This window comes from Taudactylus pleione, unplaced genomic scaffold, assembly GCF_031769625.1.
Source record: "Taudactylus pleione unplaced genomic scaffold, aTauple2 ptg000113l, whole genome shotgun sequence".
In the NCBI taxonomy this organism is placed as follows: domain Eukaryota; kingdom Metazoa; phylum Chordata; class Amphibia; order Anura; family Myobatrachidae; genus Taudactylus; species Taudactylus pleione.
In genome coordinates, this window is record NW_028284515.1 from 7,050,384 (window position 1) to 7,077,343 (window position 26,960).

General features: G+C 41.0%; 1 protein-coding gene across 1 annotated transcript; it reads right to left on the reverse strand.

Moving 5' to 3' along the window:
* On the reverse strand, positions 1 to 26,756 carry SYNJ2BP (synaptojanin 2 binding protein). The gene is made up of 4 exons (XM_088471220.1): positions 26,532 to 26,756; positions 14,451 to 14,587; positions 8,098 to 8,193; positions 1 to 4,870 (listed from the first exon to the last, which is right to left on the reverse strand). The coding sequence occupies exons 1-4, from the start codon at positions 26,587 to 26,589 to the stop codon at positions 4,727 to 4,729; spliced, it is 435 nt and encodes a 144-aa protein (XP_088327346.1). The 5' UTR covers positions 26,590 to 26,756; the 3' UTR covers positions 1 to 4,726.
* Between the last annotated feature and the right edge of the window lie 204 nt (positions 26,757 to 26,960).

Sequence of the window (26,960 nt, forward strand, 5' to 3'; positions counted from 1 at the left end):
CTGGTTTGACATCTTGCTTTATTTTCTAGTTTTTCTCCAAGATTCCTACCGAACACACAAAATGTAATTAAAAAAAATGTTTTTTTATATATGTGATTGCAATTTCAGAACATATTCAGCTAGTGTAAAATGTTAGTTTCAAACAGTCTTGATGTAAGATATGATAAGTGACTTGATCAGTTATAAATTGTTAATTGCCATATTTAACACGTGCATAAACAGTATAGAGAAAGTCCTACATCTTTTCACTAGTCATTGAGATGCTATAGATAGTTCATACAGTATATACAATTCTTTTACCTGTCTTTGCGAACAGAGCACCTAGATTCTATCACATTAATCATGGCTTAAAAGGTGACCGCTGGGGATGTAGGTTCATTGAATAGATTTCGCACGCAGAGGGCACTCACCTTTCATCTAGCACACAGTTATCAAAATGTGGGAAAAACATTGGAAACTACGATCTACACAATCCACACCACCAAACGTCTGCACAAAACAGACCACATTTGGCATTTTGAGGAATTCATCCATTTGGCTCAGCTTTAGTTATGCCACTTGTTCCTATGGGGAAATTCTCAGATCATAATCTATTAAGCATACTTAAGAGAATTGGGACAGTTTTACAGCATCCATAAAACGTTGCTGGCTGCATTGTTTGATATTTTGGCATTCAGTACAACAGTAATTGTAATAACCTCTCGAATAAAATAAGTGAAGAGTTAGGGAGATGTTAAAAATAAACAAGTCTTGTTTTTTTTAGTTTAAAAGGAAACCAGACTCCTCTGCCTTATAATATATCCAATTTCCTTCTGGAGACCTGTTTCAATCCATGGCCTTAACATGCAATGTCTGGTGAACACATCTAGGCAGCACTAAAAAATTAACACTCCACAGTGTTTTACTCTTTAACCACTGTCAAGTGGAAATGGGCAACGCAGTGTATTTTCAATGGGGGTTAATGCACATAACCATTCCATGGCTAAACGTGTGTGAATGAAGTTGAATCATCTAAACTCAGAAACATACCTGGAAGTCAGAGTAAGGTTTATACCTCTATTAGATCTGAAGGCAGGGTTGACTCGACTGAGACCTCTTTCAGAATGGTGACCTGACCACTAATGCCGGGTCGATAACTTCATCGGTGTCACGTCATGAGCTGGCGCTTGGAAATGAGATCCAAGCGCCAGCGCTTCCTATGCATCGACCCGGGTAGCCCGCTCCCACTGCATCACGAGCTGGGTTGTACACATAATCAACCCTTATTGCGACCAGGGTTGAAATGCTCGACCCGACTTATTTCAACCTGGCCCTTTCAAACTGCAGTTACCCGGGTACTGCGTGTTCCCGTGTAATAACCTGGGTTATTGCTGCAAGTGTTGAAGAGGTATTAATGTGGAGGATGTAATAATATAATGTAGACTCTTGTGGGGGTATTAATGTGACGGAGTAGCTCTTTATTAAACACTAGCCATTAATATAATTGTAGGGGTTGTTACTGCAATGTGGGACTAATGAGTTAATGTCAAGGTAAAAGTTATTATCTGGATATCAAGGCTGATGGGTGGTAAACAAACCTATTTATTAAACAAGAATACTATTAATTTAAGGCAAGAATTGGTGGTAGCCAAAAGGTCTATTTATTAAATGTATGACATATTCGTAGACTGTAGCAGCACTCAGGATTAGGAGTATAGATGAATGACTACCAATATATATAGAATTAAACTATTTTCACTGTTGTACAAAGAGTCATCCACATTCCAAAAGTAACACATCAATAACTGATAAATGTGGTGCTCAGAGTATATGTCCTTAATGTGTTCCAAAAACAGCAAACTTGGGATTTGTAGGTGTCTGGTGTTAGCAGATGTACTTGCAGGTCTGTCTGGCGTAATAGCAGTTTACCCACCCTAAGATGCAAGGAGATTTTGGTAGGTTTGAGGACACGTCGGACAATATGTCGTCTGATCCCGCAGATTGGAGTGACACATCATACAGATCGTCTGATGTGTACCCATGATTGCACGCTCCTGCCCACCATCAGGGTAGTCGCATCCGTTCTGCACAGCAGATGTGACGTTCCGGCAGCTGACAGCATGCTCCTGCATGTGGCCACGGAATGATATAGTGCGGTGGTGGGCATATTGTGTGTATGGGCGACCAACGTATCGTTTACATCGTATGTCCCATTGACCACGATCCTGGAACGTCTGATGTGTACCCAACGTAAAAAAGTTACATTGAGGGGAAAAATAGGTACTATATGCATGAATACCAATCTTTAAAATAGACATGTGCAGATGTGTCCTCATGTACTATCTTTTTGCAATGATTCCAGACACCTGGCACAATTCCAGTGATGGGCACTTTTTCCTCAATTTTGCACCTTAGCTCCTACATAGCGTACTAGGCACTTAGGTTCCCTTTTTTGTCGCAAAATGATTTAGAATAAAGTCGCACATAAAGCATAGCAGTGCATGATCCAGGTCACTCATATCCAACCTTTTAGCTTTTTACATAGACTGCATACTTTTTCCTCAATTTTATATCTTACGTTACTTATAATGTACCAGGTACTTATTGCAACAAAGGAACTGGTATAAAAGTCACTGATTAGGCATAATGATATATGGTGCAAGACACTCATGTCCAAACTGTCTTTTACCCTACATTATGTTCTTTTTTTTTTTGTTCTTTATTTTGCATCTTAGTTTACATATAGTGTTCTAAGCACTTAGGATTAGTAGTCTCAAAGTCCATAGTGCACTAAATGGGGTATACATGGCATGATTTGAGGATAGGTGGATCAGTACACATACACTTTCTGACAAACATTAAGGTCTCTTTCATTGCTGGTTTTTTTTTTTTTTTACATTACCTGTAGCGTACAGAAACATTACCACTTGGAAAAAAAAAAAAAACCAGTGTACTCCTATGGGAAAGCAACAGAAATACATAGTATTGTATATTGCAAGCATTCTTTGAACAGTGGTAAAAGGAGGATTGAATGCAAGATATTTGTCTATACTCTGATCAGACTTTGCTTATTCACAAGCGCATGGAATGCTGGAGGCCAAGCAGGACAGTGCTACAGTCTACGTCAGCACCCTCCTATTACACCTTCACCCCCCAATACCAAATAATGATAGAAAGTTAGCAGAGCCCCCCTCCCAAATGTGTTAGTGTATCAGTCATTTGGGTAAAAGTGGCTTAAATGTCTAAGACCAAATTTTACTCCAGTTGAAAAGAAAAGAAAAAAAACCAAATACATAAAAAAGTAAAAAAAAAAAAGTAGTCACAATCTAATGCGGCCCATACACGATGCGATATGCACCATGTATGACGACGGCTGATCTGAAGCCCAACATATCGGGCGATCCCCACACACACGGTGTGAAGTGGTGGCCGACTGCCCGATATGCCGGCACCTCACCCACATAGCGCAACATGGGGTCATACATCTCATCCCCAGATCCAGGGGATTTTTCCATAAAGTCTGGGGATGCGATGTACGGCCCCACAGGAGCGCGCTTGGGATGATATCATGCCCACACACGGTACGATGTAGCAGCTATATCGTGCCAAAACATCGGATCGGCTACTATATCGCACAGTGTATGGCTGGCTTTACCGAATACTGCCCTGATGGTATTATACCAATCATTCTTGCAGCAAAGTGTCTTCAAATTCCTGGAATGCACTACCTCTGACTAATGGCCAATATCACCATTGTCTATTTAATGTCAATTGCCATAATCTTTGTAAATATGGAATATACCTCCTCACTAATACAGAGTATAAAAAAGCCCCATGAAGGGTCCCAAATTCATTGCTCATATAAGACAAACATTACTTAGATTTGTGTTCTATTCAGATCAATAGGAATACATTATTAATAAATATACAATTAATTGGACAATGGGTTTACATTGACAGCAACCTCATGTTATCCTTTACCATCTTCCCTTATTATCCCTACAAAAAGCTTATGGACATGTGGGAACTTTGTTCAATGGAGTTGTGGTACATAGGGCCTTACACACAATTTACCCACATACAGCCGGCCATATAAGCATCGCTGTCCTGTCCCGGAATTATAAATATACTCCATGAATACTGCCTGCAGTGTACACAGAGCATATCAGCACTAGTGCGCGGTACTCTGCGCTGGCAAATGGAGAGTGTATACACCAGAGTCCCTGGGCACTTAGGCAGTCACAGAACACATGTTACCTTATTTAGTAATATTGTCTTAGGATACAAGTTTGCCACCATCCCCCAGTAACGTGGTTTAAACAAAAGGTGTAATAATAAATGGATTGAATACAAATTAAATGGTTCCTGACTCAACATCCATAGCACACTAATGTCCACATGCAGTACCTTATAACATGAAGGCCGCTCTAGTTTGCTTTGAGAAATGTACAATTATTTGAAATAATTATTCTAGAACATGATGCAGTTATCATTCACAAACATAACTCATTTCAAAAGATGAACACGACAGGTGCAGAGCAATTCTGTAGTAAACTTGGAGATGTAACACATGATACCATATATTCTCAGAATGATTGTACTCATTACATTCCTGTGGCTTGTATCACTCCAAGCTATTACATATATAACAGTAGATATGGTGGAGGTATCTTATGTGACAGCATATATGGACATACGTATATAAAGCTATATTTTTTTCTTCTTCGTGTTTGCACATTTTGGCCATTTAGAACCTCGTCATACGTTGCCGGAATTTTACGAATGCAAAGATGGCCACAGCAGCTAGTACTAAAGGCACCACAATCATGGTTAGCGACATTCCTTCAGAGTCTCTATCGTTTCTGCCCCCCAAAGGGCCATTTAGGTGACTCTGTAAGGAGAGGGGGCAAAAGTAGAGAGGAAACATGAATATATAATAATATGAACCTTCTTTACACAACGTTTTATGACAAGATTTAGACAACAGATATGAATGTACGCCCATAAAAATATTAGCTTTTATTTTGTTTTTAAAAATTTCCCCCCATTATAATGAAACAGTTATGGCATCACTTCAGTATTCAGAACCTTCTGAAAGATTTGGAAAAGTATTTTAACTGTTCACAAATGAAGCAATAAGTATAAGTGCACCATTATCTTAAAAGATCCGCAAGTGGTACTGATTATTTCATTTTCCATTATGTGAGGAGATCTGGAAAAGATGCACTGTTAGGATGTCCCGAGGACAGGCTTTGAGAAGCACTGGCTTGGGCTGCACTTGAAAATAAAATCAGAAACAGCAAGAGATGTACCACTTTTGCCAATAGGCTTTCAATAGGATAACTCAAAACAGCAGTGCATAGCATATTCAAGGGTAAGGTCTAAATAGTACATTATCTAGCGCACACATACTGTATTACACAGCCTTTACAGTGGAGCGTACAATCTATATTCCCTTATACAAGTACATACACATGAGTTCATTTCATTGTTAGAAGCCAATTAACCAAACAATATGCTTTTGTATTTTGGGAGGAAACTGGAGTACCTGGTGGAAACCCACACAGGAAGAACATTCAAACTCTACACAGAGAGGGCTTTGGTGGGAATCGAACCCAAGGCTTCACTGCATTGAGGTACAAAGCTCACCACTGTGCTGCCCTTAATCCTCTGAATGAATACATTAGTATACATATACCCTTATTCAGTGGTTCCCAAACTCCGTCCTCAAGGGACCCTAACAGTCCAGGTTTTCAGGATAGCCGTACTTAAGTACAGGTGACTTAATTAGTACCTCAGTCAGTTTGATTATACCATCTATTCACAAACATGTATATCCTTAAAATTTGGAATGTTAAGGCTCATATACACTTAACAATATGCTCCCTGAGAGATATCGTTAAGTTTCCCCTGCACTGCCGGGCTCAATGTCGTTAACAACATTGAGCATACACACTGAACGATATCGTTAAAGATTTCGTTCAGTGACGGCACCCTTCCTCATCCCCAAACCTGACGATAGCGTCGGGTTGCCCTGCATGTACGGGCGAAGACAGACATAGTTAACGATCCACAGGAGAGCGCATCGTTAACAATATCTTGCATACACACTAGACGATATCGTTATATTTATTGTCTAGTGTGTACGCGGCTTTAGGTGCTGTGAGGACAGAGTTTGGTCCTAATCAATGAAAGGTTTAAAAAAACAAAAAACACAACACTAACCTTTTTGGGACTGGCACAGTGCAACTTAAAATCTATATTTACCCTTTTCTGGGGTTTTTAAACCACTAACGTAGATAACTTTCACCAGTAATCATGAATTGCAATTGTAGTCAAAGAAACTGTTTCTAACTGGGTTTAAGCAACAACAACAACAAAAAGCAACAGATCACAGCAGATGTGCTACCTAGCTCTGTCAGCCATTGTTTTAATATGTTCTGTAAGGCTAATTCAAGCTGTCAGGATTGATTCTTTGCTTCCTACTAATTCATCCTTATGCTTTCTCCAGCTTACAGAAATTACCCTGAGCAGCAGAGCAGGAAGTCTGCTTTAGACGAGGAGCCTGTGTGTTCCAGCTCTAACTCCAGGGAAGCACTGTATCAGCAGCCACTTCTTTGGAACACTACTGCATCAGAGTTATTATACAAATGGGAATGCAAAGTAGAATCGCTATAACATGCAGCAGATGTAAAAACCCATTTGGGAGAATCTGCAGACTTTTTAAATATGTGATTTCTCCTCTCCTGTCATCAATTCCCTTTTCATATTTTATGCTCATGGTTTCCACACTCAGACATCACATGCTTCTCTCAATAGCTAGTGAACATTGCAAGGCTAGGAACACTACATTCATTTTAGATTTAAAAGTAGATGTTCGATGCACTACAAGCATATCAGTGAAAAGGGTAAATACAGATGTACCATACGGAGGATAGATGTATGTGGACACAAGTTGCGTTACACAATGCGTGAGCACAGTGCGATGCTGTAGTGCAGAGCGCCTTTTCCCTTAAAATGTGTCTTATTCACAAAGCAATGTCAATAGGACAGACAAGCAGCTTGTGCTGATTAGAATGATATACGGAATGCCTATATTCTGTGTGCGACTTCGGCTGTATCTGCATGCTAAATGCTTTATGTTAGTGTCACTGTAACGTAGCATTTTGCATGCAGATACAGCCTCAGTAGCACACAGAATATAGACATGCTGTATATCGATTTAGTCAGCAGAAGCTGCTTGTGTATCCCATACACATCGGAATTAGATGTATTTTAAGGGAAAAAGTCGCCGAAAAGACGCTCAGCGCTACCAAGTTGCACCACGGCATGGCACGACTAGTAGGGCTGTTTAACACGCAAGAAGGCTAGATGTGGACACATCTATATCTTCTATGTAAAGATATTTTCTTCCTAGAATTGAACAGGCTTCCCGCTGGATCTCTTTAAAAAAAGCTATAAAAGATGCAAGAAGCCTTGGAGAGTGATTAAGTACAAACCAATCAGCTCCTAACTGTCGGATCTTTGTGGGATGGTGGTTTATGTCCAAGAAAAAGGATTTTTGGCTGAGGGAGAGGAAAATATATATATATATATATATAAAAAAAAAAACTATACAAATTTAAAATTGTGTGTATACACACACACACACACACACATATACATACATACACGCACACACACACACCCCTATATATAAAGGTGACACCTTTGGGGAATGGAGGTATTGATAAAGTGGGAGCTCAATGGCACTGCTGGGAATCTTCTGCACAGGGGGTGGGTATATATTGTTTTTAAATCAAATAATTTCATATATTTTTAAAAAGACATTCTAAACTTTATTTAAAAAATAAATAAAAAATTTCTGACAAGTTTTTGGGGAAAAAATAAATAAATCACCAGTTAAGTGGTCAAGAGCACTAAATATATAATGAACTGAAAAACTTGCTGGAGACACTGGTTCGAATCCTGTGGCCTTGTGAGTCCCTTTTTTTGACTGTCCCAGACACAGGGTCAAACCTCAACCAGGCAGGGAAAGTTTATGCACTGTATAAAAAGAATAAATACGCCCACATTTTTATAATATATTACATAGTCTGACCAGGAATAGTCACTGACCTGATGATTAACTTTTAACACCACTTGTTCACCAGCGTTCCTGAAGAGTTCCACAGCGTTATTGTGCAAGAGATTTTCTAGTATGACACCATTCACCTGCATACAGAATACAGAAAGTGTGAAGACTCCATGTAAGCAGGTCTGTAAATCATAGCATGACCCTCCTCAACGTCTAACAAAGAATCTCAGCAAGTCATTGCAGGTGTCCATTAATTATAAAAACAAAAAATAACCCAACAGTATAATCCAGCAATTTTATTTCAAACATGGATGAGTCTGTACGGGCTTAAAAAGTAGATTTTCCATTGTAAAGCTGGCTGCTCTGTGATAAGCCATTCATGGCATCCCATGCACAACTTGAAATTCAACTTGAAAAAGGTCACAAGAGTGAGCGAAATGCATTGTTGTTCCCGATATCACCTTCTGAAACACCACGATTTTCTTACCTCCCAACTGAAGACTTTAGCTGACAGCAAGCTGTGCCGACTAGAGTAAGAAGCACGACCCAGAAGTGGCCTTGTGAACAAGATCCACTGCCATCAATAGAGGTCCAGCACTTCTCCTCACCAAGTCAGACACAGAGACATGTACTAGTGACCCACGAGGGGGACGCCCCTTAATCCGATTGATACCCTGAAAACATTGTCGGGACTCTCGGTTCCTGTGATCTGGGGGACTTACATTTATCAGCTCATATACCAGAGGTAATATTGTGGTGATTTTAAATTGTCCAGTATTTATCATTTTTGCACTCAAGAAACAAACCACGAGTGAGATCAAGAAGTCCACATACACTGGCCGTTTGAACTTTCTTTGAACTTTTCAAGCTTTTGAAAGCAGATCATTTTTTATGCGCTTTCTGATACATTTGTATCTATGTAGCTTTTTGCTATGCTAATTCAGCCTGAGTATTTAAACACACAGTGTTTGGATCTGTTTCAGCAATTATAATTGCCATATTACAACTTGCATTAGCCATTTGTTTTTATACAACTGCATTCTTATTTTTATTTTGTATTTTTTTTTTAAATATATGTATAGGCTACCATGTGTTTGTACTAATAAAAAAAATAAGTATACTCTCCAGTGCAGAATTTTTTGGCTTTTTATCCCCTGACACACAACAACTGTACCAGGAAACAAAACCTGTTACATTACACACTTTTTAGGAACCTACTTGCTTTGACATGGATAATCACATTCATAATGCAAGGCAAAATATCATAACATTTCTTACACCTTCAATGAACCACAACAAAAAATACTAGAAGCATTTGCCAGTGTATAATATGGTTTGTGTATACAGTCAAGTACAAACACATACACAACTGAAAAGTTTTAGAAGAACCAGTACCAGCTTCTGCAAATGTCACATAAGTAAGCAATCATAACATCTAAATTACGCCGACTGCTTTGTCCTGCCTTCTATATTAGTGTTTAGAATTATGCTTCATTGTTCCAAGTTCCTTCCTTACATTTCTCGTCTGTTTATAGTAGCAATCACTTCTCCAGTTTATGGCTTTGTATGATTCTACATTTTCTGCTTGGTCTTAGAATTGTTGTCTCGGTAGACTAGATTCCCAAAATGCTATCCGTCAACTTGCATTTAAAACAAAAAACAAAACACAAAGGGGCATATTCAATTGGGCACGAGGTTTAGCGAGGAAAAACCCAGCGCAAAAAAAAATAAATCATTTCCCACTTACCTGGCCAGGGGGTCTCCACTGCCCCCGGTGGCCTCCCCTCCATCTTCTCACTGGAGAGGAGTCTGCTGGGAGTCCCGGGGGTGGTAAAAGGGCTATTGGGAGATGTAGTTCTCCCAGCACCCATTACGGGGGGCACACTGACACTGGGGTGGGGGGGGCGCACACACACACAAAACACTCATGCAGACTTACAAACACTGACATACTCCCCGTTGCTGCAGGAGACTGGGTCCCGACACTGGATGCAGAAGACAGCACTTCGGAAGGAGAGTATTAGACTAATTAAGCGACTTAGAAACTTCCAATTGTTTAGTCATTAGGAGGGGTGCCGCCGGGGTCCCAGAGCATTTCCCGACCTTTTTTCCTAAAAAATTGTGGATTTAGGAAAAATTGGTTGTGCTCTGGAGGTGCACAAATAAAAAACTCCCGCCGCTCAAAATAGCAGGAAAAACCTTGCAGGTGTGGGATTTTTGATATTTCTCACCCACCAATTGAATATGCCCCATAAATTTGAAAAAAAAAAAAAGTCTACAATGTAACATTGGAGGTTATAAACCACATTTGTACATTATCACTCTTTCAAAGAGCTGTAAGCATTGGTTGTATCCGATATTGGTGACGAATGGAGCAACCAATCTGCCTCAGCATCTCATTACCAAAATCTTACCAGGATTCAGCATGCTGGCTAATGACCATAGACACAATTATCACACTAGTTCTCAAATCCAGGAAAATTATAATACCAGTGGATTATTGTTACTTACCTGTTTTCTTGTGTAGTTACACATGAACGGGACTACATAATTCCTTCAAGAATTTGGTGTATATATGCAAACAAATGATCTAATCAATTTTACATTTTTCATGTTTCTTTTGTAAACTTTTGATCAGCTGACATTTTATTTTTATACTCTTTAAATTTTTTCGTACAGTGTTACAACTTGATGTTATATTAACTGTGATAATTTATATGGCTAGCGCTCTCTTGGTATTTTCTGTCTAATGACCATGCCTGCCTAGGTTAGCAGCTATAGGCCAACCACACTGTACAGGGCTGTCCAATGTGATCCAATGTTTTACTCAGATAGAAAACAAGAGATGTATAGAATGGCCAAATTAGCCACAGGAATCAAGTCCTCTCAGTCCAGTCTAACAAGTAATATCCGCTAATTTCTCAGGAAACCGCTAATCATTTATTTTAAACGGTCACAAACCACACTCTAGAGACTCATAATCGGGTAGTCACTGTATTGGGTCACATTATTTCAGAGCTCAATCTTGCACCCTATATACCCTAAACTAGAGTTCTAAATGAATTCCTACCCAACACAGTTACTCACTGCCACACACACATAAAGCTGCTATAGGAGGAGACCAATTTATTCAAAGTGAGTTGCGAGACATCTCCCATTTGTGAATGTGCTTGGTCACTATGAACATCGGCTATAGTGGGAATTAGGTTTCCTATATAAAAGAAAGGTATACAAAGCATCATTGTGCTTGCAGAACTTGTTTCCTTTGTGTGTGGACTGTGGACTGCAGGACCTTCTGTGGGATGGAAGCCTGGTGCCTTGTTAGGGGCTATAAAGTACTCCAATGATGGGATATAACTCGCACAAGGGGCTTTTTGAGGCTGCGCAGTTCTTAGCTGCTAGGCGACGAGCTTAGCGCATAGCTGAAGTCACTTTGCATTCCAATATCATTCTGCTGGCACAGAACGTCACGAGCAAATGTCCATATTATGTGTTATCAGGGATACAATCTGGTTGCTAGGCAGCTATGCTGAAAAGTTATGAGTTCTGTACATAACAAAGGTCAAATGTTATTACAAGCTACTCATCTCTTTCCTCCACAGGTTAGTCAGTCTCACTATCTCTGCTGCTTTTATCTCCCAAACACCTTTTTTGCACTGGCTATATATCAACCTTCAAATAAACCCTATTGAATAGCGCGATGTGCCAACTGTCTAGCCCCTCCTTTCAACTGAGGATTCGGACTAATCCCTAATATAGCTAATAGTTCACCTAGTCTGCTAAGGTGCAGCCTGCTATCAATTATCTAAAGTATGACATGTAATGCTGTGTACAACACTGTACAGTATATCATTCGTACCGCCGACTAACGCTATATCGTTCAGTACATCTGCAGGTGTGTAAACCAGATATGTCTGAACGATGTAGTTCACAGACATAGCACCTCGGCCCTGCAGCACGGAAGATGCAGATAGGTGTAACGGTAAGTCTGTAAGACCTAACAAAGAACCTCACAGGTTAGATAAACCAGCTGCTGTATGGAGGTGTGTTAAGTCTCCTATTTTATCCACCAGGGATGTGCAAATTGAGGTAAAAACAGTGAAAAGCGATAAGGTGGTACATTAAAAAAGTATAAAATGACTGTGGACTTAAAAGAATAAAATATATGACAAATTTCGATGAAAAAAAAAAAAATTCTGAACTTCAGACATAATACATATGATAATTTTTTTTTAATTTTTTTATAAGCAGCAGGTATGTATGAGGGACACTAGAATATTTCGATTTATATGGTACAGTATCTTTTTAAGAGGTGGGCACTGTTCCATAGGTTTCAGCATTGTCCTGTCGAAATATTGCTAATGAATATGGACTGTGGACAGTATTAAAATTCATCTCTTCTCTTTCTTACTTGCACATCAAACTCCTATTTATCCACTTCTCACCAGCCTGCACCTGATGAATGGGCCGATTTTATTTCTGTAACCAGCTACACTCCTCACCAAACTGCTCCTCTCCTGTATCTTATTTCTTCACTGCCCTAACTTATTACCCTTCTTGCTGGTCTCCCCTCACTAGTGGTCACGCACCTCATCTAAAGAGCATCTTCCAGGTGCCCATGACATAAAAATATTATTTTTAATAATTATGGGAAAGAGGAGGAGGAGAGACCTTTGGAGACTGATTAAAATCTGGCTGGTTGGTTATGATAAAGTTTCGCAATGTAAGTGCAGATACAAACTAGAGCTCCAGCTTTCAGTCCTCCGACAGATCAAGCCCCTTTCACTGTTTGATGAACTCAGCATGAATCAGAGATCAGAAATAACATTTTGCCCTAAGCACATTTTTTGGCGTATCTAAGAAAATGATGCAGTGTTCGGAGACCGTGCTACGCAATATCTGCCTTACTTTTTTTTCCACCTTTTAGTTGAGTATTTTTCGCACTGCATTCCCAATGGAACAAAACAAATAGAAAGCTGTAATAAATTCTGCAGGCACTGGTACTTTTGATAAGACATGTAAAGAATAACACACACACACACACACACACCTAGAATGCCAGATATCATAGGGATAATTAAACTCTATGCACACGGAAGCACACCTGGAACACATAATACAGTATTTGTGGTGTATGCAATGGGCAGGGGATGCTTCTATTATAAAGATCAATAATCACTATGAAAACAGGAATTACAGCTTTAAGTAAAAGCCGGGTATCCACTAGGCGATTATGACAGGCGATTGCACGATAACGACGTCGTTATCGAGCAATCGCCCGCAAGTCGGGCATGTAAATGCCAAAAACGACCAGCGATGTGCGTGCCTGCAGGTCGTTTTTGTCATCTATTATCGTCCATACATGCTGGTCAACCCGACGATCCACTCAGGTTCAGCATGTGCGGCGATGAGGGATGTGCCTGGACTGGACGAGTGAACATTCAGTCTAGGCACATCACTAGCTATACAAATGACAGCACGATTGCAATGTCGTAATTGTGCTCTTGTTTGTATGTCTGTAAGTGGATACACACCTTAAGAGCGGAATTTCTTGTTTAATGTGAAAATGTGTTTGCATGAAAACAAAAAAAAGTGTTTAATCAGTGTAGGAATCAGATATTTCTCCGCCACGACCTTTGGCTTTGCTAAATAATGGCGCCACACAGCCAGCTATGGTGATGAAACTCGATAGGCACTTACTAAGCGCTGAAAGCTGAGCATTTCGCCACTTGTCTAATTACACATAACACCATGTGTGGACAGCGATATGGTTACATCCAGCCTCCGCATGTAACTTCCCCAAGTGCATTTATATGTCACTAAGGGATCTAGTTACTAAGCAGTGTTAGGAGACAGAGTGAAAAGTGATAAGTCTGTGATAAGGTGCCAGCCAATCAGCTCCCAACTGTCATTTTTCAAACACTGCCTGTGAGATGACAGTTGGGAGCTGATTGGCTGGTACCTTATCACTTTCTTATCACTTTTCACTCTGTCTCCTAACACTGCTTAGTAAATAGACCCCTTATTTTTATATCTTGCACATGTACAACGCGGCGGCCCAGAAGCCATTACGTATCAGCACTAGGCTGCTGCGATAAAGACCGGACAGAGATTTCCGGAGTCACCGTAACACTTCTCCAGCGATTCTTTTTTAAATACACTGCAGCGCCGAGACATCCTGCATTGCTGCGAGAGATTACACGTTTTTACCTTAACCTTTTAGGGCTAACAATTTATTACACATTCCAGACTTAAAAACACAAATATATTCTGGTACTGCAGCATGAAGAGAACGGAGGCAAGTTGCAGGGCACTATATTTGTGGTCAGGTGGTTTAGCAATTAGCAGTAGTAGATAGTTTATAATCATTTGCAGTCAGACAACGGTCACTCACCTCCAATATCCGGTCTCCTTCCTGCAGCCTACCATCCAGTGCAGCCGCTCCATTCTCTTTGATGCTACTGACGTAGATGCCGCTATCATGCGATATATATTGCTGGTCTGTGCCACCCACAATATTGAACCCCAGACCTGAATAAATGAAACACAGTAAATTAGCTCAATGCATGGACTAAACTGCCATTTATTTCACCACTTCCCCCTATAGAACTTGAAACCGCCATTTAGAAGTAAATCCTGTAGCTTCACATATACAGAATTCTCAGAAGCCAATATATTTTTGTACGCTTTACGACGTGATACTCAATATTTATTGCCATACAAATTATGAATTTAATATTTACAAACAAAATAGATACATTTGTGCACTGAAATAGCAGATAAGAGATTGTATAATAACCCTAGAATGTTTTTAGTTCTGTTCAATAGCAAACAACTTTTACATTGTGTGCCGCAGTGATACTCTTCAGGGGCCATAAGGCTATCCCTACAGCCTTTAAACGGACCGTTATTACACTTTATTTCAGTAATACATTAAGACCATACAAATAAGTTATGCAAGCTACAACATACATTGGCATTGGAGCTGAGGGGCACGGGATACGTTCAGTATCACGACACAGGGGATGCCAGTGCACAGAACACCGTTGCTGGTGGATTACAGCATGGGGTAGGAGATATCACACATGGTGCGCCATGTTGATTGTTTCCACCTGGTTCACGGAAGGTAAAAGAGCATCTAGTGCTTCCACTCTGCTGTCCAAATTACCATGAGTAAAATCTTCCTAGCGTGGAGTTTGTGACTGATGTAATAACTTGTTCACAATCTTCCCAAAAAGTTTTTTTTATCCAAAGACCATCTCCTGAGTGCATCGAAGTGACAGCAAAAATCCACTAAGAGTTTTTCTAGTAATTTTTGGCTGTGTGCGCTGCTTAGAAGTCTTCTAGGACGTCTGACGTTCTTTATAGGAATAGTCTGGCTACAGTCACCACTGCGTGGCTCGTGGTACCCCCATGATGGGTGATAGATGCCACTATTGCCTGAGTATCTGATAGTACTCTATCCAGATGTCCTAAGATAATGCCTTTAAAATTGCGATCACTACTCAACAGTGATACGGCAACCTGTTCTTCAACAATACTTGTCCTGGCAAATGAACAGTGTGGGGCTGATTAAGGGTTGGATGCAGCAGCAATACTAGATGCAGTGGAGCAAGGTTTTTGTCTGCGCATACATCAGAGTTGCACCGCACATGGGTCCCAATTTTGCATAGTTCAGATTTGGACACATGGTAGTAGAAATGTAAGGGGGCATTCCTGGACAGGGACTGGAAGATAAAAGGGGCGTGGCTAAAAAGATGCACAGAGATTGTATGGGAGTGCCGGAGGTGTGTCAAGGAAAGACACTGAACCGTTCACACAGGAAGACCTATTTGGATGGAGAAACTGGACATGCTGTTTAAAGATGCACCGAGCGATATCTCTACACCTATGGAGGCTGATAGTGGACGTCTCGCTCTTTGCACATTTAGACACATGGCCTGATTTAGCAAGGATTGCAATTCTGCTTATACGCACGCAATACAGTTGCTAATATCAGCAGGGATATGTAAATGTTTGCATTCACAAAGCGATCTCAGCCTACGATGAGGACGCCCACTTCTCCTTACTCACATCTGTATACTTAAGCAACATAGCAAAACAATCGCTAACATCAGACCCATATGCACAGTTAAGGCAGGTCAGACCTCACTCAGGAATTGCTAATATCAGCGTACGCTATGAGGCCTCAGGCTGTGTATGGTATTGCAGTGACTAATTTATGCATGCCCCTGCAAAGCCATCCCAACGCACCAACAACCCCCCCCGTCACCACCCAAAAACAGTACTTCCTGTAAATCACTCCGCAATGGATCTGCGTACACACTGCGCTCTCATTCCCGATCGCAATGGATAGTTCGTGCGATGCATACGCAGAGCGCAAAAATCAGCCGACTGCGTGCGTCTTAGCTCCTGCTAAATCAGGCCCACAGATTTCCAAGAGGGAAGGACTTTGTAGTGCCATTAGCATAGAGACGCAACTGAGGCAAATTGCCACGGCTGCGTCCAACTCTGTCACAGTGTGCACGCAATCCAGTCTTGCAGTCATCTGTAGTAACGATCATTCATTCAGGATTGACAAATGCTCTTCCTACAGTGTCTCTTCCTCTGGCCACTATTGCAGATATCATCTTGATTCTCTCAATAATGAAATAGTCGGATGCAGAGGTCTCTGAAGAAACAGTTTTGGACGCCTTACATGAAGTCTTGTTCAAGGGACGACCGCTGTAGCTGCAGCCATAGAATTATTGAGTACTAATCCATTGTGGGCCAGGGACTGGTTTACAAATTTAGAACCTCTTGAATCCATTCCAGTCTTCAATTCTAGAAACATGAACACTCGCCCTTGTAGTGTTCTTATAGACCAGCATTCCACAAATCCAGTTCTCATGGCTCACTCACAATCCAGACATTAGGGATATCCTTGATTCAGCACAACTGGTCAAATCAAATTGACTGAGGTAATTAAGCCGCCTGTGCACATGCATGGTTATCCTTAGTATCTGGCCTGTGAGCGAGCAATGAGGACTGGGTTTGGGAAACACTGGTAGACAAAACCCTAGATATTGTAGTATATTGCAGAGGTTCCCAAACTCCATTACAGTCCAAGAATAAAGGATATCCATGCTTGAGCACAGGTGACTTAATTAGTAACGGTCAATGTGATTTTACCATCTGGACTCAAGCATGGATAGTCTTAAAACCTGGACTGTAATGGCAGAGTTTGGGAAACTCTGGTCTATGAGACAGTTGTAAATGAGATCTCTTCTGCGATACAAAGCCTTCTGTAATTGCAGAACTTGAATGACCCATGCTGACCACTGGAATGTTTCCGTGATTAAAAGGAACCTTGTTAAACACTTGCGGGTTCGATAACATCTGCAGACTGTCCAACATGGCTGTTCTTCATTGTTTTTCTTTTTTTTTTAATTTATTTTATTCATCAAAGCAATAATATAGCATATATACAACAAAAATAATGGTAAATAATAAATAGAACAAAGGCCCATTAAGGGCAGTAATATACAAATAGTACAAAATAAATACCTCTTTTTCTATTAATCACACTGTCATATTAAATTCACAGGGTTACTTCATCATCCCAGATGACAGCCATGACTCACACTGACCGCCCTACATTGGAGATAGCAGCAATGTCACTAGTTCCCAATGAACTGCATTCGTAGGGACCTATGTATTAAAGCTGTGAGAGTGATCAAATTGTGAGAGATAAAGTACTAACCAATCAGCTTCCAATTTACATTTTGCAGACTGTGTTTAAAAAATGTTAGGAGTTGATAAAATTGTGAGAGAAAGTGCTAACCAATCAGCTCCCAGCTATCATTTTTTAATCATTCTGCAAAATGTAAATTGGAAGTCGATTGGTTAGTACTTTCTCACTCTCACAGCTTTGATACATAGGCCCCTTAATATTGATTCAGCCCCATACTGGGTGTAGGTGACTATTAAGCTTTAAATGAATAAAAAAAATAAAAAAATTATAATTGCGCCAACTCTACGTGGAGTACACACTGTGCAATAATTTGGCCGAACAGCTAATTCTGGGCTGCACAGTGTGTACAAAAGACCCGGGGTAGACAATTCCAAAACCAGTCGGATCTGCTCCTGACATCCGGAATGCTGTACAACATTTGTCGGTCCCAGTGAGCCGATATCATGCCACTAACAGAGTACGGAGGTTGTCCAACATAATGCATTTAAAAATGTCACCTTGGCGATCTTTAAGGACGTTTAGTAATCAGACTGGCACGATACTGAGTAGTGTGTACACTGGCAATTGGACGTTCATAGAAGGAAAAAAAAAAAAACGTGGATCGTTTCTCTAGAACGTCAGGCAAGTTTCTAGCTTTATATCATGAGCCCCACAAGATCATCTGTTACCCTGTACATGAACGACCTCTGTCATAAACACATTTACTGTAAGCCATTATCAAGTACATTTAGCTTCTGTGGAGTCAATGTTGTGGTCTTCCAAAGCACTGTAGACACCATTAAATCTTTGATGCTCATAGAGAGCGTAGTCAGCAGAATAATCTCTTTGCAGAATCAATGTAACCTAGATGAGTGATTTTATTACATCACTCACTAAGTGTGTTTTCCCCTATATCCTGGAGATCAAGTTACTGATACAATATGCATCATCCCCAACTGATGTTTTTTGCATCGTTCCTATAATATTTTTATGTTATTCCCAGCTCTGACACAAATAAAAATGTAAAGAAAGGTTTTCAATGTCACACAAGGTCTCCATATGCTGCTATGGCATTAGGGCTATTCATTTGTTGTCCTTAGTAGTAATACAAAGATGGATGGGATACTGTGTCACGTAGAAACTTCCAAGGATGTTCCTGCCAAAATGTAATCAAATGCTATAAATTCTGCCTGTGGGCTGCTAATAAAAGCAGGCAGAAAACAAAACCCTTACAGTAAGAAATTAGTATGGTGCTGTCATTTAAGGAACTCTTGTCAACATAAATTAACATTTTATGATATAATATTACACAAGACAACCTGCATATTCTGGTGGCTTGTTCCAGAAGTGATTTAAAAAAAAAATCTATATTATATCTTCCTTGCTGGCAATTGCTGCCTAACGTCAGTGGTTGCAGTGTGTAAAGGTGAAGAAGAGACAGACGCAGCATGAATTTTTAGGTCCTAAAAAGAAAAAGAACGCTCTAAAGAAAGCACACGGTAAAGCAACGATAGTAGTAGACTTTCCATTTCCCAGTTTTACAACAAAGCTCTCCCTCCAGTCAGAAAAACCTAGAATGGAAGAATGGCACTAAAAGTCGTTCAACAGAGCCTACAATCCAGCATTTTGTCCATTGCTTAACCACAGTAGGCAGTTATAAGGATTTCAACCAATTGGAAGCAATCACCATTTGGCAGCAATCTCATTCCCTTGGAAGCCCAAATACTCCCAAGATAGCCTGAGCCACTCAATATAAACTCACAGTGTATTCAATAGAGCAGGGGTAGCCAACCCTGGTCCTTGAGAGCTACCAACAGTGCATGTTTTCCAGGTCTCTAAATGGGAAGGGAATATGGGATAGCTTCTGCACTAGTAGGTATATATGTGTACTATATCGATTAAACTCCAAATTGGAAATTCTCCAATTCTATTATTGATAGAGCAACTGGGGGTGCTGCCAAGGACAATATGAATTCACTGTTATAGAAGAAGAGAAAAAGAAATGTTCTCTTTGTTGGCGCACTTTAGAAAAATATATAAAAATAAAACTTTTATTACTTAAAATATTAGTAATTTTTAGAGTGAAATATAAGAATAAATTAATAAAAATATTTTATTATCAATTTATTCTTATATTTCACTCTAAAAATTACTAATAAGAATAAATTAATAATAAAAACATTTTATTATCAATTTATTTTTATTTCACTCTAAAAATTACTAATATTTTAAGTAATAAAAGTTATATTTTTTTCTAAAGTGTGCCAACAAAGAGGACATTTCTTTTTCTCTTCTTCTATAACAATGTTTTCCAGGTCTCCTCACAGAATCACAAGTGAAATAATTAACTCTACCTGTGGATCTTTTCAAATGTGTTAGTGAGTAATGAATACACCTGTGCACCAGCTAGGTGGTCTGGAAAACGTGAACTGTTAGTAGCTTTCGAGGACAGAGGTTGGCTACCCCTGCAATAGAGAAAATGAAGAAAAAAAAAAAAAAAAGGGGGTCATGGTTTTTGCAAAGTATATAAAAGGATAATAAAATCTTTTCCTGTATGAACAATATATACTATAGACCAGATATTCCCAAATGTGGTCCTCAAGGTTCCCCAACAGTTCAGGTATAAAAGGTGTGTACACACACACAACGATGTAAGTAATGAACGATTTTCGTTCAGTTTTTCCCTTGAAAAAGTGAACGAAAATCGTTTTACAAAGTAGTTGGTTTTCCTTTACATAATAAACGATTTTCTGTGTGTTGAAGGAAAAATGTTGCAACTTCTATTGCAAATCTTTCAGTTGGCCAGTCTGACTGAACTGCAAACTACAATCGACAAACGTGAACAAGCACGAACGATAATCGTTCATCGTTTTATACTGAACGATTTTTTGAATGAACGATAATGATGTTGTTCTAGTTAAATCGTTCAAAAAAATTGTTATGTGTGTACGCGCCCTCAAGCTGCATACACACAACGATTTTGTTACCAACGATTTTATGAACGATTTTCTGTCAGATTTTTTAAAGTGTAATGAACGAATTTTTTGAACTACCAACGATTTTTGCATATTCCCTTAATGAAAATAGTTCAGTTGGTCAGTCTGACTGAACTACAAACGTGAACGCGCATGAACGATAATCGTTCGTTTTAACTTAGAAAGTGAACGATTTTTTCAACGATTGAACGATATCGTTAAGGATAATCGTTCAAAAAATCGTGTGTGTATGCACCTTTAGAGATATCCATGGTTGAGCACAGGTGGTTAAATAAAGTCAACTGATGTATTAAGTCACCTGTGCTCAACCATAGATCTCTCTAATACCTGAACTGTTGGGGAGCCTTGAGGACCGCGTTTGGGAGCCTCTGCTATAGACACTTTCTGGATGTTTTCCTTAAATTGATTGCAGTTGTAGGTCATATTACACATTATCTTAAAACCTAGATACATCTACCACCTTGGAGAGTACATATTTCAAAGTACCCAATATGATTTTACATACTCTGCAAATGTGGTCTTACTTTACCCAAGAACATGATGTTTTTATTCAATGCAATTAGACCTATATGCATTTTGTTCTGAACATTAGGCCTGATGTATAGTTGGAAGTAAATCCGGTATATAGTGAACAAAAATAATGCTTATATTCACAAATGTACAAAGCTGCAGGTATCAGGATGTATGCCCACATCAGCACGGGTACCATATGCGCTTGGTTTGCTACGAATCATCAGCTTGTACTTACCCTATACTGTAAGCAAAAGATACACCATAAAAGCATAAGACTCCTCACTAGCCACACTTACGTGGCCCCCATGTTGTGATAATGCACTAGGCGTATTCACATATTAGACACTTGAGATAATATTCTGATTATAAGGTAGGATATTTTCCTATGCACAGTAGACTTCCTTTCAGTAATTCCATTTAATGCCATTAATGTTAGCTTTTTTTTTTTAGTCGCCTTTTAACAAAAATAGTTGATAAGTATAGCTTGCAGTCAGTTACATATAAAATGTATATAGAATGTCAAAAATAACAAGTTCCATTACAATATGAGAACTATTTACCGATCTACAGTATATTAGCAGTGGTTATACAAGGGAACTTAGTTTTAGGAGTAGCGTGGTCTTTAAAGCTGGGTACACACCTTTTGATCTACTGTTCTATAAATTGTTCCAACACGGAACAGAACGATATTTATCGCACATACCGTATAGTGTGCATGCCCAATCTGCTGTTCACAGCAGTTGATCATTGAATCTTCCCATCTGCTGTGCTCAGTGCCAGATTAATGTCCACATGGGCCTGGAGCTGAAATTCATGAAGGGCCTATTGCGTGCCGCTATTGCGTGCCGCTGCCACCCCGGGAGTTTTATGGTTAGGCACTCCTAAGGGAGGGTTAGGGGGCGGGGACAGGGGAGGATAATAGTACTTACCTGCCTTAGTTGGGATCTTCATCTTGTCGGGCACCCGCAGTCGGCATTTGAACTGGCTAAACAGCTGCCGGCATTTAAATACCATTCCGGGAACGAGATAGTGTGTGCAGAACACGCTATCTGACCATTGCAGGAGCATTTGAAGATGTTTATTGGCTAGCCCTCCTGCATATACACTAATTATTGGCCCGATCAATGTTTCAGTCCTCTGGAGGGTTCTTGGTAAAAGTCCACAGAGGACTGAAATGTTGATCATAGACCTTTGATGTCTCAATCATGGCGAAAGTGAGTGCCACCGTTTCTAACTGTATACAGTGCCAATCTAGAGGTGTGCGCTGTTTGTAGCACCGTCGCCCTTGACACTGGCAAACAGGTTGCTTGGAACAGCATCCTGCTGCCAGTATCGCTGATGCAGTGCTGCTCAGACAGACACCCTGCAGTCTGTGCAGCATCCTCAGGGCACTCTCGGCAGTGCTGCACTTTACACTTCCAGGTGATGACACTCCTGCCCCCCTGTGCGATGACATGACATCATGAATTTAGGGGACAGGACCAGTAATCTGCCAGGCCGCTTACTGTGTGTGTGTGTGTATATATATAATATAGCAGTCGAACGGACAGCACTCTGAACAGCTTGTATAAAGCACACTAAAATCCATTTACATTTTAAATATTTCAGAACCTGTTTTCATACTTTCGTGAGGGATTACAGAGAGAATGAGTGCAGGTTCTGCAATTTTGATACAGAATTTTAGTGTTATATACTAGCCGACCTGAGTGCAGCCCATTCGACTGCTACATGGTCCACTCCCTTCACAGGCAAAAGGTAATTAGGAGGACACCAGGCACCATGGCACAATACTTTGCACAGGAGTGGCAGCCTACCAATTGTGTGTATGTGTATATATATATATATATATATATATATTATATTATATACACACACAGTGCCGTAGCAGGACGGCAGTGTGCTCTGTGCTGTACTGCCGCCCCTCTCACTCCCCCCACCGCCGCCTACTTCCCATATGTGCATGCCTTTTCACCCGGCCGTCGGGTGGAGGGCAGGGATTTCTTTAGAGTTGTGCTGCTCTGTCGCTTAGCACTCCAGGAGGTCACTTCCTGCAGACCTCCGGAGCCCAGCAGGAAGAGGCCGATGACTTTGCAGGATTCTGCCCTGTGCGGAGGCACCGGCCGCACCACCCTCCGTACGGTCCTATATATATATATATATATTTTAAAGGTAAATAACAGGCGGTACTCCTGGTCTCATAAATCACTTGTATTGAAAGTATGTCACACATAACTTCCAAAGTTTCCTGTTATTTACCTTTGTAGTTGCTTATATAGAGGAGGTCACCTGGGCACTTTACAATAGGAGGAGATTGAGTGCTGGTCCACTACTTGATTAACTAACTAGATAGATAGATATGGAAACAACATAAGTACACAGGGATCCAGAATTACACTCACCTGCTGTGCTGAAAGTTGATCATGCTGTGCTCAAGGCTGCCTTCCCTCATGTGCTAGGCTACTGCATTCACAATGCTTTAGAGCAAGATGGCCAGGGGGTGGAGCTTCGGGTGACTAGGGGCGGAGCTTCAGCGGGTCCGAGGTGGGCGGGGCTTCAGCCGGCATGTGTGTGTGTCCACCAGCAGAGAGGAGAGGAGGACCAAGGGGGTGTGAGGGCTAAGATTCAGTCGGCCAGGAGGTGAGTGAGCTGGGCTGTTGGTTGTGACTGGGAAAAAAAAATGTTTTTTTTTCCTGTCTGCACGGCTGTCAGTTTCCTATGGGCCTATTTTCAATGGGAGGCCTGGAGCTGTAGCTCCACCCGCCCCATTGTTAATCCGGCCCTGGCTGTGCTGCGTATCAGATGGGACAATTAGACGGTCGAGGTAGTTTTGTTGCGTGCAGCATGTAGCGGTACACTGCGCCGGACGTAATGCATCTTTATATCACATCGCTGGGTCGCCTTGTTGTTTAGGTGTGTACCCAGATTTAGTTTCTAATTCCGGTTTATGCAGACAGTCACTCTTGTGCAGTTTAATAATCACGCTTACAGCATAAGTTATATTAACACCTACTTTAATTGAAAGAGAACAGGAAGTCATTGTGAATATATAAGTTTACACATCTATAAACATTTACACTTTTTTAAATGACACATTATCAGGTTATTGTGCACTTATAAAATGTAACAAGAAGTTAAACTCTTTAACTTGAAGCAAGAGAGTTTAGAGATCATACCCAAAGCTGCACTGTTGCCTACTAGAAACATTTTTATAGCGCATTCCACTAATAGCAGCCATGGGGGCTGCTTGATAAACCAGTTTTTCCTGCTGCTTTGCCCTTTAGCAGTCTATTTACGAAGCCTTGGGTGGTGATCAAGTCCCAACCAATCAGCTCCTTACTGTCATTTTTTAAAGACAGCCTGTGACATGGCAGTTAGGAGCTGATTGGTTGGGACTTTATCTCCAGCCAAGGCTTAGTAAATACACCCCTTAATGCCCAGGTTCTCAAACTCAGTCCTCGGGACCCCAAACAGTGCATGTTTTCGCAAGTGAAATAATTAGCTCCACCTGTGGATCTTTTAAAATGTGTCAGTGAGTAATGAATACACCTCCTGTGCACCTGCTGGGTGACCTGGAAAACATGAACTGTGTGGGGTCCTGAGGACAGAGTTTGAGAACCACTGCCTTAATGTAATACGGAATGGATAAACCTACTGTAATTTGTCCATGCATTTAAAATGGCTGCAGGCGGGTGTGAGATCAGGTGGGCCAATCAGAAGCCGGAATCTCATCACAAAGCCCGGAGTTCCTAACAAGATGGGCAGAAGAAACCACTACATGATCAACCACACTGGGGCGCTGGTTAAGGAAGACAGCAGGTTAATAAAATGTAACGTATAGGGAGCAGCGGAGCTTTCAAAACTGTTTTTTCAGTGTTAAACCCTGAAATGTCTGGTGTGGAAAATCAGGGGCAGTGTCGAAAAATATATGAAACGTAATCTTGCAAATGTTATGCATAGTTCACCAAATTATGAATATACACCCTATACAGAAAGCATTAATCTGGATTATAGATCCTACGCTTGTGGTTATTTAGACGTGTGCACACATGTAATCACATACATTTTTGCTGTATGTATAGATCTATAAAAAGCACAAGACAAAGATCTGCAATTCTCAACCAGTTAAAATGGGTTTGGTATATTATTAGGTCAACAGTGACTATGCTGATACTGATGAAATGCTGTCATGGTCACAATGTTGACAATTCATATGTAATGTATCCCTAACCCTAATGTTGACATTCTGTCCACATCGACATAACTGATGACATTCTGGTGTTGTCGTTCTTAAAGTCGACTACATAACTGCATACCGTTAAAATATAGGAGGGTGTACGCATTTTATTTAATAGCTTCTGTCATGCTGGCTTTAGGCTGGGTACACACTGGAGCGACGGGCATTCGATCCGACATGGTAATGAATGCCTGTCAACAGTGATTGTGCATCCACACTGGACGACTTTAACGACCGATGTAACGATCACCGTTACGTCATTAACAATGCACTGGGCGCTAACGATTTTGCTAGGTTTGATGTGCAGCAAATCAAACCTGGCAACCGTCGCTAGCGACCGCGGGAGTGCACAAACATGGATACACACTAAGGCCCCCATTTATTAATGATCGCTTTTGTAACGCAAATCAGGGGATGACAGTACCGCCCTAGATCGCATTGCAAAATGCGATCACAGCAGCCGGATGCATCATGTAGGACATGGGCTCCGAAGAGCCGCTCCGGAGAGCCGCCGGCCAGTGCAGGGGCTGCTGCGGACTGCACATGCATAGCCACAATAGCCAGGGAGGGTTCCGGCGAGTCCCTCCTCCAGCTAATTATGCGCGGTGTAGCCCATAGGCTACAGCGGCTAACGCCATCTTCAGATGGCGTTAGCTGCGGGGACCAATATCTGGAATGCATCGCACAAATCAGTAAAATATTACTTTGCAGCCTACAACACAATTCACGTTGTTAGTATATGTGAGCAATGTATAATGAATGCTGCCTCCAAGTTTTAAAAGACTGTCTGGAACACAATGAGACTGTAGTTTCCAGGGGGCATCCAGAGGGTCTGGGATTTCCCTGAACTGCACATGGGTACTAGTAAAGCGCAAGATGATAGATGCCCCCGTCCTTTTCATCCCTGCAAGTCCCGGATAACCCCAGGCCTGCACAGTCCCATGACACGTCCGATCCACTCCAGAGTGGGTTACCCGAGTGGGACTAGGGGACTAGTGGGCTACTGTGCTAGCTAGGTACCTGAGGGCCCTCTGATGAGCTCGATCTCCTCCACTGCAGCCTGGGATCCTGCGCTCATTGCTGCTTTCTCGCCCCCCCTGCAGGTCTAACCAAGGGCTGAAGGTGAAACGCTCTCCGAGCACTTTCTGTTTCTGCAGAAGCCTGCCAGCCGGGCCCCACGTGGGGGGAGGGCAAAGCATGACGGGACGTGTAGTTCGATGTAGCAGCCCGGCGGTGACGTCAGAGCGCAGTTACTGCTAATAGCTGGGAGTGGGATTGGACTCACTGTCACAGGTGATATCTAAATAACCACATTGGGGTCTTGCAGACAGACATCAATCATGCTGATTAGCTGGGATGGTGCTTGGTAGTTAAAGCTGATTTGTTGCTCAAAAGCGAAATATTAAAGTCTTGTAGGGGAATTCAATATGGGAGCGAAAACATCGTTTT

Coding starts and splice junctions, on each gene's coding strand:
- SYNJ2BP (XM_088471220.1), bottom strand. CDS start 26,589: ATGAGCGCAGGATCCCAGGCTGCAGTGGAGGAGATCGAGCTCATCAGA. Junction 14,588..26,531: donor GCTCATCAGAGGGCCCTCAG/GTACCTAGCTAG, acceptor TCATTTATTCAG/GTCTGGGGTTCAATATTGTG. Junction 4,871..8,097: donor TGTTAAAAGTTAATCATCAG/GTCAGTGACTAT, acceptor CTCTCCTTACAG/AGTCACCTAAATGGCCCTTT.